General features: G+C 46.7%; 1 protein-coding gene across 1 annotated transcript; it reads right to left on the bottom strand.

The window, feature by feature from the left end:
* Nucleotides 1-10,781: 10,781 nt before the first annotated feature.
* LOC126537822 (putative nuclease HARBI1) lies at nt 10,782-15,131 on the bottom strand. The gene is made up of 3 exons (XM_050184905.3): nt 14,363-15,131; nt 13,587-13,801; nt 10,782-13,169 (listed from the first exon to the last, which is right to left on the bottom strand). The coding sequence occupies exons 1-3, from the start codon at nt 14,951-14,953 to the stop codon at nt 12,848-12,850; spliced, it is 1,128 nt and encodes a 375-aa protein (XP_050040862.1). The 5' UTR covers nt 14,954-15,131; the 3' UTR covers nt 10,782-12,847.
* Between the last annotated feature and the right edge of the window lie 8,056 nt (nt 15,132-23,187).

Below are 23,187 nucleotides of genomic sequence, written 5' to 3' on the forward strand. Positions count from 1 at the left end.
ACCATATTACCGTACGTCTATCAGAACGTATCCAACTTCTACCACGTCAAGTTGGGTAAATGGCTGGAACATGGCCTAATGTCTAGAGCGTTGGGTTGCTGCGCTGATCGTAGCGCATTCGAAACCAACCATCGAACATGTGTATGTGCGGTTAGCGTTGCTGCAGATCTTCACCATGCTTGCGGCATATATGTTGTATCTAACCTTTTACACGCCATGTTGGGTCACTAGGTATGTGCGACCTTCAAGAACAAAAATAGAGATCGCGGTGCATTTATTCTTTACAAGTGATTCGCGACTTCAATACTATTAGCAATCTATCTTTAAGTTTTTCGGGTAATAGTTGTTCATATGTTTCGTATAGTAATAAACATGAAATGTACCCATACTTAAGCACACGTGTATCAGGTAGATAAGCTGAAGTGATACGTGCCTGCGTGTAACATCTTCGACGCATGCTCGCCACTTGTGTGCCCTTTCCTGTACTGGGTATAAAACGAGCACGAAGAAACGCTGGGATGTCTTCGTTTGCTGAGAACTGGTCCAGGCTGTTACTCTGTCGACACTACAAACGATACATGGTGTCGGAATTCACTCCCATAGTGCTCAGGCACGGTGAAGCAGCATCGAAATCAGTAAGCAATGGAAGCTTTTCAAACAAAAGTTTGAACTTTTCTTGGTTGCCTCCGAGGCCGACAAGAAGCCTGGAGTGGATGCCTCAAAGATTGCTATACTGCTAACTGTGGCACGCGACGACGCACTGGAAATTTACAACAACTTCGCCTTCGGGGACGATGAGAGCCGGGAATGTTACGCAACTGTCATAGCCAAGTTCGACACCTTATGCGCAGAACAGCTGAATGAAGTGCACGAGCGCTACCTCTTTAGGCAACGCGTCCAAGCTCAAGGCGAGCCGGTCGAACAGTTTGTCATAGAGCTCAGGAAGATGTATCGTTCATACAACTTTGGCACCATGGCAGAGTCGTTCATACGTGACCAAATAGTCGTAGGCACAAATGATGACAAAGTAAGGCAAAAGTTGCTGCAGGATAAGAAGTTAACCTTGGCTAAAGCGGAAGAAGTCTGCAAGGCTGCGGAAATGACTGCCGCGCGAAACGAAACCTGGTCTCCAGAACAGAGACAGGTTGACGCTGTCAAACTACGGGAGCATATGAAGCAGCAGCAGTGCGATGAACGACCTGCAATGTTGAAGTGCCGCAGGTGTGGACGTACGCACGGTTCGCGAAGCTGCCCTGCATTTGGCAAAGTGTGCAGAAAATGCCAAGGGCAGAATCATTTTGCTGTCCATTGCGAGGCGAATAGACAAGTTCGGGAAGTGAGGAGCACCGAAGATAGCGAAGAGCAATTTGACATCCTTAAGGTATCTGTCAACAGCGTTGGAACATCGTGTGACCGTGACTGTGTGGTCAGAGCGCAAGTTGAGGACACGACAATAGACGTCAAAATTGGCACAGGATCGCAAGCCAACCTTGTACCATTCTCTGCCTACAAAAAACTGCAGCTGAGGGTACTCTTGGCTAGAAGCAACTGTATCCTACGATCTTACAACCGAGGAGTCATCAAGCATCTCGGAGTCATGACTACCACGGTGGCCGTCGGAAGCAAGACGGCAAAGATTGATTTCTTCGTCGTGAAGACGAACCGACATGCCATACTAGGACTGCGAGCCAGCGAACTGCTTGGACTGTTCTCACGCACCGTAAACGAGATCGGAATAGGCAACAGCGAGGCAGTTGTCCAAGAGTTTTAACGACTTTTTTCTGGGACCGGATGTATCAAGCAACCATACGACATGGTTCTTCGAGAAGATGCGGTGCCAGTCGTCCAGACAGCCCGCCGTGGGCCCCTTTCCTTGAAGGAGCCTCTGCGCGAAGAACTTGCCCGCATGGTCAAAGCTGGCATTATAGCCAAACAAGACCAGCCGACGGACTGGGTGAGTCCTCTAGTTATTGTCAGAAAAAAGGACGGTAAACTACGATTATGGATGGACCCGAGAAAAACTAATCACAGCCTCAAGCGCGAGCACTATGAGATTCCGCGTCGAGAAGATATTGAATCGGAACTAGCTGGAGCAAGTTTTTTTTTGTCGTGCCTTGACTCCAACTCGGGGTTTCACCAGATACCGCTGCATGACGAGACGTCAACAGTTTGTACGTTCGCGACTCCCTTCGGTCGTTACAGCTTTTTGAGGCTCCCCTTCGGTATAGCCTCCGCCCCAGAAGCGTTTCAAAAGGCTCTAAGCGAAATATTCGAGACGCTGCCAGGAGTGCGAGTCTATGTTCATGACGTCATCGTGTGGGGCGCCACAAGACAAGAGCACGATCAGAGGTTACGAGCGGTACTAGAAGCAGCACAGAAAGCTGGTCTAACGTTTAATGCAGACAAGTGCAGCATTGGAGTGCGCAAGATTTTTTTCTTGGCGACGTTATTGCGGCCGACGGCATACGCCCAAATCCTACCCTGGTCTTTTTTCTGCTAAGTATGCTACCGCCGACTGACAAGCAAGCAGTGCAGCGCATGCTCGGTGTCGTTAACTATTTGTCGAAGTTCCTGCCATCAATTACCGACCTAACGAAACTGCTTCGCGAATTGATAAAGAAAGACCGTATCTTTGAGTGGACGGAAAACCACGCAAAAGAATGGAAAATGATTTGTGACATTCTGACCAAAGATCCTGTGCTGGCGATGTTCGATCCTAAACGGATTACGAAGATAGCATCCGATGCTTCGCAAAATGGAATAGGATCTGCTCTCTGGCAGCTTCATGAGGGTTCTTGGAAGCCCATCTCTTATGCCTCACGCGTCTTAACCGAAGCACAACGTAGATATTCCCAGATAGACAAAGAGGCTATGGCTGTTGTCTTCGGGTGCGAAAAGTCTCACCATTTTGTGTACGGACGTAACGCTGTCCTCTAGAGACCATCGACCCTTAATACCAATCTCGGGGAAGCCGATTGGAGAAATGTCGCCCAGACTGCAACGATTTTTTCTTCGTTTGCTTAGAGACCACTACAAACTCCAATTTGTTGTAGAAAAACGCTTGGTGTTCGCTGACATGCTGTCTCGAGCGTCCGTCGAAAGCCCAGAAGCAAACATCGACGATGACGTGGAAGTTAACGCGGTAAGTGTTTTTTCATCACTTGTCAGCGAGGAAACATTGAAGCGCTTGGCAGAAGAAACTAGCAAGGACGACTACTAGGGTCAACTCATTCATTGCTTGGAAAGCAGTCGTCCAGTCCCCTGGACACTAAAATCCTTCGAAAGTGAGTTGGTTGTCTTGAGTGGTGTGTTGCTTAAGGGATGCAAGGTGGTGATGCCATCAAGCATGCGCCCTGAGCTACTTCGAAGAATTCACGACGGCCACTTGGGAATAAATAAATGAAAATCTCGAGCACGTAAGCTGCTGTTTTGGCCTGGTCTCAATGCTGGCATTGAAGCACACATCAAGAGGTGCGCAGTGTGTCAGAAGTATGCATATCGGCAGCAAAGTGAACCCCTCATGGACCGCCCAGTGCCTGAAGATGCATGGTACGGAGTGGGTGTCGATATTTTTCAGTGGGCCGGAAAATTGTACCTGCGTGTTTTTGACGCGTTATCCAACTTTCCGGAAGTGGAACTTCTAAGTGATACAACGACGGCCACAGTTGTGAAAAAGCTCAGCGCAGTGTGTGCACGGTATGAAATGCGTATTGAAGTGTGTACAGACAATGATCCGCAGTTTTTGAGTCGTGAGTTTTCACTGTTTGCCAAGAAGTACAATTTTAAACACATTACGTCCAGCCCGTGGTTTCCTCGCTCGAATGGCCTCGTAGAAAAAGGTGTTCAAATAGTAAAGCTAATTTTAAAGCAGACGTCGGAGATGAACGATGATTTGTGGCTTGGATTGCACGCTTACAGGAGCAGTCCGCTAGAAGACGGTCAGTCGCCTGGAGAGTTGCTTCAGGGCAGACGAGTTCGCACAACGCTCCCAGACTTCGACGAAGCTCACAGACAGTCGGTAAAGAAACGTGAACAGTACCGAATCCCAAGACGCAGTCTTGCACCGCTACAAAAAGGCCATTTTTTCAGAGTACCAGGAGACACGTGGTCACCGAAAGCAAAGATTCTTAATGCAACTGCCCAACCAAGGTCGTACCAGGTCGCCACCGAAGACGGCGTCGTTTTGCAACGCAACCGACATCTCATGTCTACGGGTGAGCCTTTCAGCATTGCGCCTAGTGATGGCGAGATACCAGATGACAGCCATGAGAACGGGTCCCTTTGCCAGGTCCAACCAAACAACGATAGTGCTCCCGCCATCACGCCACCGACGTGAGAACCAAGAAGATCCCAGCGCGAAAGAAGACAACCACAGCGGTTGAGATATGACGACAATTTCGTGCAACTTTCATGAGCTCTAAACCTTATGAACTGCGTACGCTACCTTTAATCGGTGACGGTGCTGCGCATTCTTCGGAGCACATTTTTTCGTTCAAACGTTAAAGTTTAGTTTCCTTCCAAGAAAGGAAGATGTACCAGGTAGATAAGCTGAAGTGATACGTGCCTGCGTGTAGCATCTTCGGCGCATGCTCGCCACTTGTGTGCTCTTTCCTGTACTGGGCATAAAACGAGCACGAATTAACGCTGGGGTGTCTTCGTTTGCTGAGAACTGGTCCAGGCTGTTACTCTGTCGACACTACAAACGATAAAATACACGCCCAATAATCCAAGTTGGCTACAAGTAGGTTTATTCAACAGCGTCACATACCCAGAGACAAATAACCCGTAACTCTAGTTGGCGTCGATTGGTTCATTGAAGAGCCGCGCATAACCGCTAGCATATACCGGCGACCCAAGTCGGTGTGAAAAAGGGCCGTTTCAAGAGCGGCCTATCCATAGTGTCACAAACCTAGTGGATCAAAGTAGCATTAAAGAGGTTCATTAAACAGCGTCGCCTACTAATATTTACAAACTGTGTGATGCAAGTGGGCATCAAATAACTTTATTCCAGAGATGCACATAACCCGTAAGAAAGGCACTACGACCCTAGTTGTCTTCATGTCCATTGAAGAGCAGCACTGTACACAGTTCATATCTTCATCACTAAGGTCCCTCTTCCGGAGTTAAGGCCGACTACCTGTTCTTTAGCTTGATACGGAATTCCTCTATTTTCCGTCTTACCGCTAACTCATTGATCGGCTTCTTATGTACCAGTTTCTTCCGTTCCCTCCTCAAGTCTAGGCTAATTCGAGTTCTTACCATCCTATGGTCACTGCAGCGCACCTTGCCAAGTACGTCCACATCTTGTATGATACCAGGGTTACCGCAGAGTATAAAGTCTATTTCATTTCTAGTCTCGCCATTCGGACTCCTCCACGTCCACTTTCGGATATCCCGCTTGCGGAAGAAGGCATTCATTATCCGCATAATGTTCTGTTCTGCAAAGTCTACTGATCTCTCTCCCCTGCTAGTCCTAGTGTCTATGCCATATTCTCCTATCGCAGGAGACGAAAGGTCTAATTAAGAAACGGCAATGTATGAAAGCCTCTAACCCTACAGCTAGAACAGAAATGGCAGAAATTTCCAGGTTGATCAACAAGCGTAAGGCAGCTGACATGAAGTGTATTATGGGTAGAGCTGAACATGCTCTCAGGAACGGAGCAAGCCTAAAAGCAGTGAAGAAGAAACTAGGAATAGGCGAGAATCAGATGTATGTGTTAAGAGACAAAGCCGGAAATATGATTACTAATATGGATAAGATCGTTCATGTGGCTGAGGAGTTCTGCAGAGACTTGTACAGTACCAGTGGCACGCACGATGATAATGAAAGATCGAATAGTGTAGAGGAATTTGAAATCCCACAAGTAACGCCGCAAGAAGTAAAGAAAGCCCTGGGAGCTATGCAAAGGGGGAAGACAGCTGAGCTAACAGCATATTTGTTGAAAGATGGTGGGCAGATTGTTCTAGAAAAACTGGCCACCTAGTATACGCAATGCCTCATGACTTCGAGCGTACCCGAATCCTGGAAGAACGCTAACATAATACTGATTCATAAGAAAGGCGACACCAAAGACTTGAAATTTATAGACTGATCAGCTTACACTTCTTGCCTACAAAGTATTTACTAAGGTAATTGCAAATAGAATCAGGAACACCTTAGATTCCGTCAACCAAAGGACCAGGCAGGATTCCGTAAAGGCTACTCAACTATAGACCATATTCACACTGTCAATCAGGTGATAGAGAAATGTGCGGAATATAGCCAACCCTTGTATATAGCTTTCATTGGTTACGAGAGAGCTGTTGATTCAGTCGAAACCTCAGCAGTCATGGAGGCATTACGGAATCAGGGTGTAGACGAGCCGTATGTAAAAATACTGAAAGATATCTATAGCGGCTCCACAGCCACCGTAGTCCTCCTTAAAGAAAGCAACAAAATCCCAGTAAAGAAAGGCGTCAGACAGAGAGATACGATCCCTCCAATGCTATTCACAGCGTGTTTACAGGAGGTATTCAGAGACCTGTATTGGGAACTATCGAGGATAAGAGATAAAGGACAATACCTTAGTAACTTGCGATTCGCTGATGATATTGCCTTGCTTAGTAACTCAGGGGACCAAATGCAATGCATGCTCACTGACCTGGAGGGGCAAAGCAGAAGGGTTGGTCTGAAAATTAATCTGCAGAAAACTAAAGTAATGTTTAACACTCTCGGAAGAGAACAGTAGCTTACGATAGGTAACGAGGCACTGGAAATGGTAAGTGAATGCATCTACTTAGGACAGGTAGTGACTGCGGATCCGGATCATGAGACTGAAATAATCAGAGGAATAGGAATAGGCTGGGGTGAGTTTGGCAGGCATTCTCAGATCATGAATATAAGGTTGCGATTATTCCTCAAGAGAAAAGTGTATAACAGCTGCGTCTTACCAGTACTCACGTACGGGGCAAAAACCTGGAGGCTTAGGAAGAAGGCTGTACTTAACCACACAACGAGCTATGGAAAGAAGAAGGATAGGTGTAACGTTAAGGGATAAGAAAAGAGCAGATTGGGTGAGGGAACAAACGCGAGTTGATAACATCTTAGTTGAAATCAAGAAAAAGAAATGGGGATGGGCAGGAAACGTAATGAGGAGGGAAGATAACCGAAGGTCATTAAGGGTTACGGACTGGATTCCAAGGGAAGGGAAGAGTAGCAGGGAGCGGCAGTAAGTTAGGTGGGCGGGTGAGATTAATATGTTTGCAGGGACAACATGACGACAATTAGTACATGACTGGCGTAGTTGGAGAAGTATGGGAGAGGCCTTTGCCCTGCCGTGGGCGTAATCTGGCTGATGATGATGACGACTGTACACAGCGACACATACCAGTTAGCTAAATTGACGTTAGTGAACGAGGTTCGCCGAAGAGCGGCAAATACTCTATGTCACAAATCTCGTCGCTGGAATTCGCATCAAGGAGGTTCCTCGAGCAGCACTTGTGATCCAAATCGGCATGAAAAAATTGATTGAAGAGGGGCATGCACCCATTGCGAAATTACCTGCGAAGCTAGTTGGCCGCTTGAAGCGCATTGCAAATCCACACGTACACACTGACATGTAGGAGTTACCTAAGTTGACGTCAATGAACGAGGATCACTGACGAGCGGCAAATACACATTGTCACATACCCAGTTGCCCTAAGTGGCGCGAAAGAGGTTCCTTGAGCAGGACCACGCACCCAAAGTATCATGCCCTGTTGCCCAAGTTTCTCAGACAGCTGGTTCTGAACACGGTTCCCTCAACACAGCAACCTGACACTCCACCTATTTGACGATGGACTATCCAGTGACCCAAGTTGCCGGGGAAGAGGTTAGGTGCTGACAAATATATGTGGAAACAAACAGGATGAAGTTCGCAAAGAATGCTAACACCATTATAACCTATTTTCCAGCGCTACGCGGCATCCAACCAGCAACACGTATATTAAGACAATCTTGTCTGAATACATTTCAGACACGCGCTACGAGAGGACTTAACAGGGGCGCCACAATTCGGCGCAGCGTGTCCGAAGGAAAGTATAGTTGGTTATTGCGGTAACAGTAGACCCCCCCCCCCCCCCCCCCCCGGTATGCGTTAAGGCGGTGGTGGTACGGTGCGTCAGCACATTGCTTGAGTGAGCAGCGATTTAACGTCTACTGTTATCCTGCGACAGTTTATAGGTCACATAGTGTTTGCTTTACTGAAGTGTTTACTTGGCATTTGAAGAGAGGATTTAAGATAAAGTGAAATATTGGCTAATGCAATAAACAAAATATGCGATAGGTTGTATCTTCTCTGTTCATATTAGGTATCCGTAGTAGTGGCCATACCAGATCACAGTTCCAACAATTGAAAATTATCAATTCTTCTGCCTATGTGCATCGCTGTTCTTAAAATTCGCCTCATGGCGAGCGCATCGGAAAAAAATTTGCTCTGTTATATTAGTTCTATCCTTTTGGAATAGCGTCATATTTAGCACATGTTCATGGGACTTGCAAAGTCCCGCTTGAAACCAAAGTGCTTATTTTTTTTTTCGACAGCGCAACTTCTAGTGTAGCATTGATTATCTCAGCGTAAGATGCCGCCTAATACTACCGATGTAAAAGTTCATTCATACGAACAGTATCAGGAAGTAATACACCAACACGTAATGTTCCAGGTTGCTATAACGCTGCTGTTGAGGCTTGAGGGTTGAAGTTCCTGCACATTCACAGCGTAATGTGTTTTTCCTAAGGTTTCCTTACGCTGATTATTTTTCAGAAACATATTCAACTGTGTCTTCAGTCATTCTGCTCCAATAACGTGTGTATTGTAAGATATTCTAGCAGAAACAATCGAAGGCGATCACCCAAGTCGAGAATGGTTTATTCGAATACTTGCTAAGGGCAGGCTTCCATGCAATCATTGCACCATGAAACCTTATATACGTACATCAGCCGGCAAACGAAGCGGTAATGTCGCTGCTAAGCACAATGCAAACTGATGGCACGACATAGCTTATCTTATCATTACTGCACCCCAGATGAAACTCTTTAAACCCCTCCCCCTCCGCAACCCTTCATCGATAGTATTCTGGCGGCAGCTTGGCTGCGCGGGCTGTCCATCAAACGATCGTGCTAAACATGGAGCCCATTGGAGTGGACGTGATTTTACAGTTGAATTGAGTTAAGATTAGCACACATTGCGCCCCGTTGGTCCATTTATTCTAAGAGATCGGCAAAGTCTGCTTCCGTACCTACTGCCATATGCGCAATCGCTCATGCCTGTCGGTACCGTTGTATATTGGACATCATACGCAGTAGTACATACGGAGTGGCCCAAGTTCTATGTTTGAAATAACAGCGACTAGTATCTACCTTCTACAAAGTGTGATGAAAAGTTTCTACTCGGCTAGTTTCTAATCAGCAGCATTTGCACAAAAATGCTGTGTACTTTTCCTTCTTTAGCAATTATATTTACACGTGTCTAACCCCCGTATTCAGAAATGCGCCTTAACTTGAAGCTGCGCCTTGACTTGTCCTGCTCAAGACTACACCCGACTTGAACACGCTGAAGGCAGCGATCACGTTTCATAAACGTTCTCGCTGCCTTCCTTCGTCAAGTCAAGCCCAAGCTACGCCGCGGTGTGTCTGGGAGCGAGGTTACCAGATTGAATGACAGTAATAATACTTCATATATCTGTAGAACCGACGATTTCCTGAAAGGTTAAGCTAGGTGCCCGTTTGCAGAGAGGCATTGGCAGAAAAAAGAAATAAATAAAAGAAAATCGCACGAAAACAGCCATAACCATCCAAGTCGATCCACTGCCGCTCGACGGTCACTTTTAAAATGGCGTCGGAGGAGACGACCCCACCGTGTGGCTCCAGAAAACCGGCACCGCGCTTCACATCCGAGGAGCAGTCGCTTCTTTTGAGCTTAGTCAACAATCATAAAAAAGTTCTAGAATGTAAAAAGACGGACGTGGCATCCCTAAGCGCGAAAACTGCGGCGTGGAAGAAGCTCGCTGTGGAGTACAATGCACAGCATGGTGTCACGCCTCGCGACCCCAAGCAGCTGAAGAAATGTTGGGGAAACATGAAGCAGAAATGGAAAGAAGAGAATTCCGAAGAAAAAAGAAAAATTCACAAGACGGGTAAGCGATCTTTTATTGATGATGGAACGTAGAAGACTAGCACCATTGTGTAGGTCATTGGAATTGTGTTGTCAAACTGCGTGTCTGTGTGTGTGGTGTCGACAGTATATTGGCTTCGGTGATTGCATGCTTGCCGAGGCTCGCGTCATTGACTGCGAAAACAACGACACACCGCTACGTATAAGTGACACGAACAGTGCATCGTACTGTATGTTCATGTTATTTATGTCTCCGCGTTTCGACGTTGTCACGAAAATTAGCATTGCCACGTTTTCGCGCGTTTGTACTGCACTGCTTACACGTGTGCTTCGTGTAGAGTTGAGATTTGCAGCTGGCCGAAATGGTGCACGGTACAAAAGCTTTTTCCTCAAAGTGATGAACGTGATGCGCAAGCACTTCTCGCGTGGTGCATATGCTGGAACACATAATGGGGGTCACATGGGGCGTAGGGTAACACACGAGCAGACACAGCTTAGGTTTGCTAAACGCAGGCATTAGGCTAGAAGTAGTTATGCAACAAGCGAGCTGTTCAAACAGCAAATTATGCTCATTCTACTGCTCTGAAAAGTAACATCTTTTTAATGGTACCCCGACATAATTGTATGCTGGCAAAAACAGCTTAGCAGTAGTTCGACACGCTCAGGGTACTTTATTTCAGTATGATCAGATACACATAAGCTCCAGTTCACAAAATTTGGCACTGAATCACATTTTGTAACTCCTGAAATGCCCTATTACTATAACAGCCTGCCTACTTGTTTGTATGTGCATAGAAGTTTGCTGCACCCTATTTCGGCGAGACTCAGAACAGCCTCAATGAGCATTGTGTATTGTATCCACAATACAGCAGTGACATTTTATGCAATACCACATGGTCTTCTAAATATACGCTGAAAGGCAATGCAGGTAACAAAAATACATGTACTAAGAAAATATTAACACATTTATACAAAGATTAGAGAACATGAAATGTGGCACAATGTAATACTGTAATATACCTTGCATGCAATACTGGAGAGGATGCGAGTAAAAGAGTGGGTCACAGCAGTTTCACCAACCTGCTTAAAATCAAATATGTTGAAAATTTTTATTCAATGTGCATTGTGTACGGGCCCACTCAAAGCACTTCATAAATGTACTTCATAGAATGTTACAACTGTTGCGCATTTCTTTAGGAGGAGGACCTGCTGCAGCAGGCATGACACCACTGTCGGCTTTGGTTGGGGCTGTGGCAGGCCACATGGCCACCAGAATACCGAATGAAGAAGACTCTGATGGCGCAACCTACCTCCCCCCCGTCGACAGTGAGCCTGCTGTTCGGCTCCTGCAGCCGATGATAACAGGAGAAGTGGAAGCAACATATGACTATTATGGTATAGTACTATTTCATGAAACACATTGCAAAGTTTTTGTGGCATGAAACTTGAAGGCAATCTGCTGTGAGGAAAGTGGGAGGAACCACTTCCCAGTTTATCGTGTTTTCTGAGGCTTTGATGCTGTATACATGTCTGTGCAATTGGTACCTTCAGCCTGTTTGTTGTACAGTGCGGAGAAGTTACATATGTCTTTAGAAGGCATTTAGGCTTTTTGAAAACCCTCAGCTGAATATGTCGAAAGCAATTTGTTGTGGCATTTACATTCAGCGATGCAAAGTGTGTGCCACATGATGAGTATAATTTTGAACTAATGATCCTTTCAGAGGAGCACAGGAGCCCTGGCCATCTAGTACAACACGACCACTCAATGGATAATGACTTGAACGCTACAAGTTCACCCATTGTGGATCACACTACAGCTGCGCCAGAGCTTCTTGAGTCAAACAAGGAGAACGAGCCAGAACGAGCCAGAGAATTTACAAGCGAGAGGCCACCCAGAAGCAGGATGGCACTCCTAGAGAAAACTTTGGCTTCCGAAAATGAAGTCAGGATTGCTTTACTCAGGGAGGAGCAAAAGTTGCGAATGCGTCTGATGCAAGAGGAGCATGCAGACAACTTGAAAAAAAGAAATGAAGAGCATAAGCTCAAAATAGAAATATTGAATCTTCAAAAGCAAGTTGAGCTTGCAAAATTGAATGCAATGAATAAAAGCTGCATGACACCCTGAGGCTGCGTGTCTAATCAGTAACGGAGTTTTTAGCACACATGGTCTTTTTACATTTCGTCTGTCTGTAGTGCCATACAGACGCCACACGACACATAGAACCATTACCCAACTATTCACTAGGGGTGTGAATATTCGAAACTTTTTGAATATTTCAAAACATCAACTGCGCCTAATTAAACAAAATTGGAGCAAAAGCACGGTAAGTTTTTACCCCTCGGGCATAGTATGGACATAAAACATGAGAACCCGCGTAGTGGAACAGGCTACGTTGCTTCGGTAGCCATACATTACAGGCTATACAGTGACCATTTGCACACTCTAAAGAGTTCTGCGCATACAAAGAAACTACTGGTCTGCTCCTGATGCTCTTTGTGCTTTTAATAAACACTTCATAATGTGCTATGTAATGACAGAACCTTTCCGACTATACTAGGATGTGAGCATTGTTTTATATTAATGCTGCTAATGCCTCTTCATTATTCCAAAGCCATTCGATTTGATTCTGCTAGATTTCCATTCGATTCAGTCTCAAAATTCACTGTTCACACACCCCTATTATTCAGAAACACGAGGTGGATTTCAAACAACAATCTTAAGAGAAACTTCTCTGGATAAGAAGTTGCCGTGCACGCATGCCAGGTAGATTGTCCCCCACACCATTAACAGTTGGCAGGTGCTCTTGGCAAGTATTTCTTCCTGTACGTCTGCATCGGCTGGTGGGAACATGGAGACCGATTGGCTCGGGTTCTCTTCGTAGGAGGGCCACGTTGTGCAGGGCAGCGCAAGCAGTTATTATGCGAGCTGCATTACGAGGCTTGTGCTGCAGCTTCATGTCCAAACATGGAAAGCGCCTTTTCCACACTCCAAAGGCCCTTTCTATGGAGTTGCGGGTCTTTATGTGTGCCTTGTTGTACCTGATAGAATGACAATACAATGCAATTAGTTTTCGAATACACACTGTACATTATATTGTTCCAAAGCTGTTATTCTGTGTAGTTAGCACAGATCTACATTGAATGGTTACAAATACATTCCATTTCCTGCAAACGATGTAGCACCTTCCTAGATTTGCATTCGTTCTGCCCAGCCATATTTCATTACCGACCATTATATTGAACGGAACTGTAACAATCTCGCGCTATATAGGCAACACCATCTGTGCGCTCTTGGTGCAGCAACAGATAACAGAGGAACGTGTTGCTTATGCATTACAGCTACTCACTTTAATACACCTCAGGTGTATTGCATAGTTTTACAAAAACATAGTATGTTATTATGGGGAGAGGTGTTACCTATCATATACACCCCTGAAAGGATTAGGCATTACTTGCCTGCCTTCTGGTGAGTTGACTGGACCTGTCTCAGCAAGGGGGGTCATCAAGAAAGGAGAGCAGGCATAGCCCATGTCTCCAAGCAGCAGACCAGGCACACGGTGCTGTTCGTACATAACTCGTACTCTAGAATTGTCAAATATGCGACTGTCATGGGCAGACCCCGGCCAGCTCGCTACAACGTTGAAGAATTGCAGCATTGGTCCGGCAACCGCCTGCAAAAAAAGAAAAAAGAAAACTAGAGTATGAGTGCAGGAACGAAATGTTGTCGTTGCAACAACTGTCAGTACATTTTACCTCCCAGCAACACGGAAGATAAAAATCTGAAAACAACTGAAGGCTATCTCGCAGAAATTTTCAACTAACTCAAAATTTCATGTGGCCCATAACTCACCGCCCTGTTTTTGCCACGGCACATGTAAATACGGAATTTGTTGCACAGCTTGTAGTGGTCACGATGGACACAAGTGTGATAGCCCATTTCTTAGGTTGTGAAATAAAAATATGTGCGCGCACACATCATATCAGTTGCTTCGTGATCAGCAAGCGAAGCTCGTCCTTGCCGCAGCGCTACAGTTGAGACCACACATTCGACTAAACAGCGGCACTCGTACCGTCTCTCCGTCAAATATAGCGTGTGAACGAATATGACGCGCGTAACACAGTTACTTAAAACAGCATGCGAGAATTGTAATATGACTTTTACCGCTGCTTCTACGTTTCTGCAAAACTAATCGCTTACGTACGATCCCTACACATGGTGAGAAAGGGCTTACCTGAACGTTAATAGAAAACACTCCTTTGCGGTTGCGGTAAACTTCTGCGTCATCGCCTCCGGGACTCTTTATGCGTACATGTGTGCCGTCGATGCAGCCCGTCACCCCGGGGAAGTGGGCGATCTCGTAGAAATCTCGCATCACACCTGACAGCTGTGAGGCATCCGGGAAGCGGACGACTGCTCGGAACAGGTGCCTTGCAAGAAGGCGCGTCACTCGTTTCACCGTGCGGCACACCGTGGGCTGGGACACATTGACCAAGTCTCCGCTCACAATTTGAAAGGTTCCGGCGCCGTAAAATCTCAGTGCCACAAGCAGCTGCTGCATGGGTGTCAGCGGCAATCCTCGGTTGTCGCCGCTCGCTTCAAGTGGCACAAAGGCGAGCAGCTCACGAACTGTTTGCTTCGTGAAGCGATAGCGCGTGAGAAACTCCTCTTCATCGTACAGCTCCATCGGGTTCAATCTGTCGCGCATCCATGGCCGTGGCACAGTTTGCATGTAAAATGCATCACCGAAGACGACATCACATGCTCTACACGCAAATTCGTACGCGCTGATTCTTCTGGCAACGTCGCTCCTATAAGCCCCCATGGCTCCTCAACCTGTCAAGCCCACTTCAAGGTAGCGCTGACCCTGTCTTGAAGTTTTCGCGTACTTGATCAAGTGAAGTCCGCCGCGAGGAGGCGCTTCAAGTCAAGGGAGGTTTATGATGCGCGTTGGCGCCGACTTGAGGCGGCCGCAAGTCAAGTTCGAGTCAAGCCGCATTTCTGAATACGGGGGTAAGTCATTTAAGTTTTACGGCGATGCTCTTTCCACAGTAAACATTTTTTACAATGTTATCGCTCGGTGCAAGATGCAAGCTCATCCATTGGAACTTTCTCGGATGTTGTTGCCTCTTCTATGGCTAGCGAACCTTGAGTAATCAGATTGCATGGGCATTGCCACTAGTGTTGTACGTTATGAAAGCACGCGAGCACCAGCACTACACTGAAACCTTCCACCAGTCGTGTATAAATGGCCGACGCGCTTGACCCATGGATCAGATTTTGATGACGGACGCCTGTGCTAATGAACACAATGAACAGGGTTCTTCACCCTGGTGAATATGCTCGCAATGGTGGGTAACGCAATTGTGATTGTTTAAGGTAATAGAAAAAAATTTGTGCTATCTATTCCTGTATTGCGGCCCGTGTACTTTTCGGCGCTCGTCACAGTGGAATTAATACGCTTCTCTGAACGCTCGTGCTTAAGATACTTGAAACTTCGTTTTGCTTAAAACATAACACTGTCACCACGCCCATGAATGAAAAAAGTGTTAGGAGAGCTTTTTACCCGTACCACAAAGTGATACAATGAAACAGAAAGTAACCCATTTTTTTTAAATGAAAGAACACCGCCTTCATAGACAAGCACAAAGAATATTAAAGCTTAAAGACAGCGCAGCAGCAGGAAAGAAGTATGTAAATGTTTTCCTGCCTACCTCGGTCACTGAGCAGTTTCTGGTCAAATGAGTACATCGGGCTTTTGTGCTGAGGAAACAGGGCCCGGAACCAACCGTTAGACCAACTTGGGCAGCTGAGTATGTGGCAATGCGTACACATGGACGGCTGTTCAATGAAACACTTTCACGCAGACTCAGCGCACTGGGTATGTGCGCCTCGGTTTGTGGTGGTCGTCAATAAACCTCTTTCGTGCCGACTTGGGTGAATTGTTATGTACGAGACGGCGTGTGCCACTGTTCAACGAAAGTTTTTGTCGCTAAATTTGCTAACTAGCCATTTACCACTGGAAATGTGGCGTTCAAGAATGGGCAAAAGGGTCCTTTTTTTATGGGTACTCGGAGGAATCGAGTCCATGTCGCAAGGGTTCCTCAAGGAATGCAACCCGATGCTCCAGCAGGCTGTGTAACAAATGAAATGTGTATGTGAAGAAGGCACTGGTCTGTGCCGCTTTTTGATGAAAATCTCATCATCTTGGGTCACTCAGTATCTGCACTGTGGGTGCGACAATTTAGGCAACAATTCCCAGGGTTCACACGTACCGGTGTGGCGCACATCTCATCTTGGTACGCCACGTGCGGACGTCTCTGAAGCGAAGGCGGCCTTACAATGTATTTTGTCCTCTCTTCGTCGCGGGTCCTGTTTATAACTCGTGTTGCAGATACGAGAAATGCACCATCATATGATCGCGAAAGGACACGACGTCGTGTTTCTGTGGCTGCCAGGCCATTGCTGTATCTGCGGCAGTGACCTCACTGACGAAGCTGCTAGGAAAGCACTCGAAGGAACAAGCCTCGTTTCATTACCTTTATCGCGGACCGACGCAGCCCACCGCTCAAGCAAGAGAGCGCACCGTATCGGATTGGAGAAGTGGCACACACCTGTGTTCAATAAAGATCGATTGCATTCCCTCGACCCATCTATGCAACTGTGGCAGTTACCAGGGCTTCCGCGAAATGAGGAAACAAGGCTGTGCCGCTTACGCTTGGGCGTCGCATTCACCAATTGCCTATACGTTTTTGATTGAAATGGCTGATAGCGCCGAGTGCAATGCCAATAAAGGGCTACTGCCCATCTTTTGAAAATAAAAGGCAGGACCTCTGCAGAGCTCTCCATCAGTTAGATAGAAAACCGTTCACCTTGAACAAGATCTTGGGACCATGGCCTCACATATCGCAGCTACAAAAAGCCACAAACGCGCTGCTGCGATATTTAAAAGCTACCGTATTTTGTCACCGTTTGTGTTCCGGACTGAGTGACCGAATGATATCCCCAATGGACTTTTTCTTCTTTTAATCTTTCCGTCCCCTTTCCATTTCCCCAGTGTAGGGTAGACAACCAGGATCAGTCCTGGGTAACCTCCGTACCTGTTATTTATCATTTGCTCTCTCTCTCTGAAGCCGCCACTCGAGAAACCGCACTGACCACGGGTTTGGTTGACCGGACTAAGACATGTTTTTATAAACGGGACGTTTCTTTAAACATTTGAATGACTTACATTATAATTTATTGCTACATTGAGTATTTTACATTTATTTCATTTATTAGCTTGTAAAATTTTTTTCCAGTTATGCGATTTTGCGTTGTCCATGTTTATAATGCATCGGTCTGACTTGCCCCACATCGCATCTATTGCATTGTGGGGTTGATGAGGCCTCTTTAGCGGTCCTCGTACTATGTTTCTTTTTTATCCTGGATTGCATATTTTGTGTCTGATAAATGAAAGAAACCTTTATTTATTAATGAATTTTTCGGCCATAACGTCGACTATTAGACAGGTGCCACGTCCAGGAATCTGATATTATCCCAGTATTGCCTACTGCATCTTTTTAGAGCGAAGCTGTATATGGCTAGGTTTCCGTTTCTTCTGCGTGCGTAGACGATGCGCGTGCAGAGCAAGACATATAGGCAAGGCCAGCCTCCCGACGCACCCGGCGTCGAACAACGTTCGCCCGCGCACCGATAACGTCGGACTATAGACGCTAAAGGCGCGTTTGCAGTCCAACTTTTTGTGTGCGCCTCTTTACTGTGACTTCAATATCGCCACATGACGTTAGCAGCAAATGCATGCTGGCTGTGCTATGGGTAGGATTCGTATTGTGTGCACTCAGGAAGAGTAGCTTGCCATCCAAGAGCGAATGCGTGAGCAGAATCGGGAATGGGCGCAAGAGCGGTGGCAAGACGCTAAGGCCGAGCGCGCGTCGTTCGACAGGCCTGGACCGTCGCGTAGCCGCCTTCCTTCCGACGAAGGACAACAGTGTTCCCGCGAAGATTGCCTTCGCAAAGAGAAACGGGAATGGGCATGACGAGCAGCCCGCCAATGTCAAGCGAATGCACGATGCCCGTTGGGACATCGAATGCCGCGATGAGGATAGCTTCGGCATTCAATGCTACGCACTTAGGAATGTACTAACTATTCGTCAACAGTCGTGTATAGAGCAGGCGCATGCCAAAAATCTTTCCAACATTGCCGTTCAGCCCATGACCGTGCCACATAATGACCATAAAGCCATGATCACAATATTAACAAAATAAAAGGAAAGTCAGTGCCCTTACATTCTCTATTGAAGGATGAGTAGTGAAACTGCGTGCGTGGGCCTCTTAACAGCGAAGTGCACCTTCGCCGTGGGTCAACCCAGCATTGCCCTATCTTGGCGATCGGCGGACCTATGGAGACTGCTTAAGGCCTGCATCTCCTCAGGCGCGGGTCTATCCTGTATTGCACTATCTTCGGTATCGGCCCATGTTTGGGGAGCGCTTCACGCCTGCTGCACCTCCGCCCTGGGTTGGCACGGTATTGCGCTATCTTGGGGATCGGCCCACATACGGGCAGTGCTTGACGTCTGCATCGCTTCCGCCACGGGTCGGCCCGGTATTGCACTATCTTCGTGGTCGGTCTACATATGGGGAGTTCTTGACATCTGTATCGCTTCTACCGCGGGTAGGCCCGGTATTCCACTATCTTCGTGGTCGGTCCACGTATGGGGAGTGCTTGACGCCTGCTTCACCTCGGCGGCGGTTTGGTGCGGTGTTGATTTATCTTCGCAATGGGCCCACGTATGCAGAGTGCTTCATAGCTGCTTCACCTCCGCCGCAGGTAGGGCCGCTATTGCACTATTCTGGTGATTGGCCTACGAATGGGGAATGTTTAACGTCTGCATCACTTGCGCCGCGGGTCCACCCGGTGTCGCCTTATATTCGGGATCGGCCCACGTATGGGCACTGCTTTACGCCTGCTTCAGCTACGCGGGTCGGCCCGTTATTGCACTATTTTCCGGATCGGCCCAGCTATGGGGAGTGCTTGACACCTGCTTACCTTCGCAGCGGGTTGGCCCGTTATTTCACTCTCTTCGGGATTTCCGCACGTATGGGGAGTGCTTGACGCCTCCTTCAGCTCCATCGTGGGTCCGCCTGGTATTGCATTATCTTCGTACCGTTCCTTGTAAACGCTTCAGAGGACCGTCAGCCACGTAAAGCAGATTCTGTGCGCATTTAGTGCGATGCTGCAAAATGGTGCAGTCACGACTACGTCCCACCTTCAGCATTCTTAAGCTTGCTTCTTCATACGCTTCTCGAAGTAATAGTTGGAACAAAAATAAGCAAACGACGCCAACTCCGTGGCATGAGCACAACACTATGACAAGAATCAGACGACTACGACTGTAACAATTATGACGTGGATGGTCTGATGATGACTCTACGAGGGCGATAGCGTGAGACTGAGACCGGGACAACAGCGGCACAAATGCCATGGCACATGCCCAGCAGCAGGTACCTTTTGAAACTATGTGCTGCGCTGTCTGGGAGCAGCCGCCATTGCAAAAGACCCGAGTGGCTGTAAATGGAGCAAATAGCAAAGGAAGCTTAACGCTATAAAAAATCACTGCCACTTCCAATCCGTGAAGACTGTCGAAGAGCGAAGCTTTGTTAATTATACCGAGTTTATACAATGGAATTTAAACTTCGCAAGCAGTCTCGCTCTCGCTCGAGAGGGCAGCTTCTTTTTCATCAGTACGCACTACTCGTGGTCTTCCCATAGTTGTAGTTGGAAGGGAATGTGTGACACCCACAATAAAAACTCCGCGTATTGGGTACAAGGCCCACCACTGGAGGGCGGGTGCTTCAATCGTTTTGACGATTGGTTGGGTTGGTCCAACGATTGACGTGGCTGACGGCACTTCTTGCTGGCGCAAGAAGTGGCGGCAGCCACGTACTCTTAGTATTGCGTTTCAATAGGTGGGCGCTGCTCGTTGGCCGGAAACAGCCGGCACAACATTTGTATATTCAGCGGCAGGGTGGAATCAATCGTCGACAAATTCGATTCCCACCTGGCTCTATCGCCGTAAATGCACCGTCTGACAACCGTATAAGATTCAAGTATAAAATAGTATTCTCAATGGGGGAAAGGGGTCACCCGAACCCCTTTCCCCCTGTGGATTTCTTCTTTTTCTTTCCCGCTAGGTCACGTGGCCCCATCTTTAGCGAAGTTCGACAACTACTATGCAGAGTCCGCTAAATAACTTAGCTGTAAAAGAAGTTCAGAGTTTGCATGAAAAATTCTAGAATGAAAAAAAAACGTGCTTGGCACACCTGGTCAAATCGAGCAGTCTAGGTGATTCTTTGGGACCGTCCCGTTTCAAAAGTAACGCAAATAAATCATCACCATAATAAGTATTGCATTGCGCCTAGAGCAGTGGGCCCAGACGTGGGCACGCCGCCGCCGCCGCCGCCGCCTAAGTTTCCTGTCGGCGAGATCGGCAAGCCATTTAAATGGGAATAAAGATTTATTTTTTTAGATCAATCCAGCCTCGCTTGAGATTTTGTGTAGTCTAGTTTAATTCTTTTGCCTGTCTTAAGCATCGAAACATGTCAAGCAGGGGAGCAATGAATAACACAGTGCAAACAAAAGTAACCCTGCTCTCCACACGTCGGCGCGTGCGTGTCGTCAGAAGTCAGCGCAACGTGGAATCCCGAAACTTCTCCTCCAAAAGCGTAATATGGCGCAACGAGAAGATACCGCTGCCTCAAAAAGTACGCATCACGGCTTGAGGCCTGTGGGCACTGTATTTTCTGGTATAACCGGCGATACGTCAGATAACGGCATAAGCGCGAGAGATGCATATTGCAGCAAGATAGAAGTTTCTTGCCACGATGTGTTTAACATTCCGGTTGAAAGGTTTCCCATTATTTGGGCTGTTGCAGTCGTAGGAGTGTTTCTTGATTTCAGCGTAAAGAAAATGCGTTTACATATCCACTGCTTGTAGCAGTCTCTTTGTAGTATTCATACAAAAAATTAATGCAACTGACACCGATTGCTACTGTGAACTATAATATAGTTTCGACTGCAGGTTCAAGAAGGGCTCCCTTTTTGCAACAAATAATTGTTGCGTGAAAGTGTCGCCTGTATTTCTACTAATCCACACTTTGGTCCCTCAACATGCTGACGACGAGTTAACAAATTGAGAACTTTTGTTTTTACAGCATCATAACATGCCTCAGTTGGAAAGAGAAAAAAATTTCACTTGATGCAAAAAAAAAGAGTATTTTAGGCTATTTTTCTTCAGGGAAAAAGGAGGTCATCAGAAAAGTTACATAGGCAAAGGGTGAGTAATTTTCATAACAACTGATCTTACATTTTGTCCAGTCGGCAAGATGCGTTATAACATGTGCTGATTGGCTGACAGCTTTAAGGCTGAACTTGGGAAAAGTTTACCATAGAGGAGGTCTGTTTTTTTTTATGTAAAGCGCATTGTATAAACACAATTTCATTCTGAACAATTGCAAGGAAGGTAAACGTATCTAAACCGTGGCAGGGGCGTCAGCGCTGGCTTAGCCATTCTAGGCGAATTCACTGACTCTATGCAGAATGAAAAAATATCTTGTATAAACCGAGGCATAGCAAAAAAAGAAAACAATTCCCACTACGACGCAACAGCAGCGCTATGCATATTCGTGGAGAAAGGGATATACAAACGCACTCAACATAGACGCTTTTAGATATGTACCCAAATGTCTTTCTTTAAATATGTCGGCTGAAGAGCAGAGAACGTAAGAAACGTTTTGTACTTCTCTCACTTTCAACACCTCTGTGTGCGGCCCTCTCAGCCCTTAGTGTGAAAATTCCATAATTTTAACCAGTTTAACGAAGAAGATTGAAGCGAAACGGCTTCAAACGGAAATGCGATAGGACATGCGCGCCGCTTAGTGACGATACGTGCATACATTGCATTGCAGCTGCGTTGTATTTCACCAGCTACAACGGCATGTAGCAGATGCATGCTACATGCAGCCGAAATTGGTTAACTCAAGCAGACTTGCTCACTACTTGTCGCCGCGACGTAACAGGATGTCATTAAATCATGAGCAGCATCTTATTGTGCCACAAGTCTAGAGATCTGAAGTGTGCGCTGCGTAGTCTTGATATCTTCTGTGCACGTAATGACGCCAACTCGCGAGGTACTAATCGCTGCTGAAGAAGCGGTTCGCAGAAGCTACGCACGCGGATGAAACCATGGAACGTCAGGGTCAGCAGTCCGCTGTGAAGACAGCAGGACAAGCTGCAGCTCATCATCGAAGCCGGGTGGACAGTTGAGATCGTTCTTCTCAAAACGACGCGAATCGACATCAGCGCGAAGAGGTTCTAGTTCTTGCTACTGAAAATAGCGATCCTACGGAGCCGCTTCTCCAGCTCCCGCTGTGATTGGGCTTTGTATGCCTACAAGTGATGTGACTTTTTAAATTTGGAACTATGTAGACCTTTATATCATTCTTTGTTGGCTTCTTATTCGCCTCCATACATATTCGTAGTCATAGAAAGCACGATGGAGCATGGACAAAATAAAAAGGCACACACACACACACACACACACACACACACACACACACACACACACACACACACACACACACACACACACACGCACACGCACACGCACACGCACACACACACACACACACACTCACACACACACTCACACACACACCAGGGTTTAACAGCCAGGGTTTTAGCCAGGGTTTAACAATATACTGCTGCACTCTAAGACGAAGCCACCAAATGCACGTTGCATGTTTTGCACGTTTGCACGTTTTGCATTAGCCTTAACTGTGAAGTTAGTCAACACTAAATAAACAACTTGGGAAGCAAGGAAGTTAGGCAAACAATTCTAATTAGAAATTTGTAGAGCGATGTACGTAATAGTTGTGCATAATACATAACTCACTGCTTATAATGTATTAGTCTTTTCCGTCTTATTGCAGATCTCCGTGAAATTAAAAAAAAAAAGAAATTCACGTGAGGTGCCCCCTTGCGCGCCGTGACTGTTGCTC

The sequence above is a fragment of the Dermacentor andersoni genome, chromosome 4 (assembly GCF_023375885.2).
Source record: "Dermacentor andersoni chromosome 4, qqDerAnde1_hic_scaffold, whole genome shotgun sequence".
Lineage (NCBI taxonomy): Eukaryota > Metazoa > Arthropoda > Arachnida > Ixodida > Ixodidae > Dermacentor > Dermacentor andersoni.

Bases quoted from the DNA above. Each gene is read 5' to 3' on its own strand.
- LOC126537822 (XM_050184905.3), bottom strand. From the start codon at position 14,953: ATGGGGGCTTATAGGAGCGACGTTGCCAGAAGAATCAGCGCGTACGAA. The intron at 13,802-14,362 runs GTAAGCCCTTTC...CTTTTTTTGCAG, and splicing joins TGTTTTCTATTAACGTTCAG to GCGGTTGCCGGACCAATGCT. The intron at 13,170-13,586 runs GCAAGTAATGCC...TCATTCTATCAG, and splicing joins GTCAACTCACCAGAAGGCAG to GTACAACAAGGCACACATAA.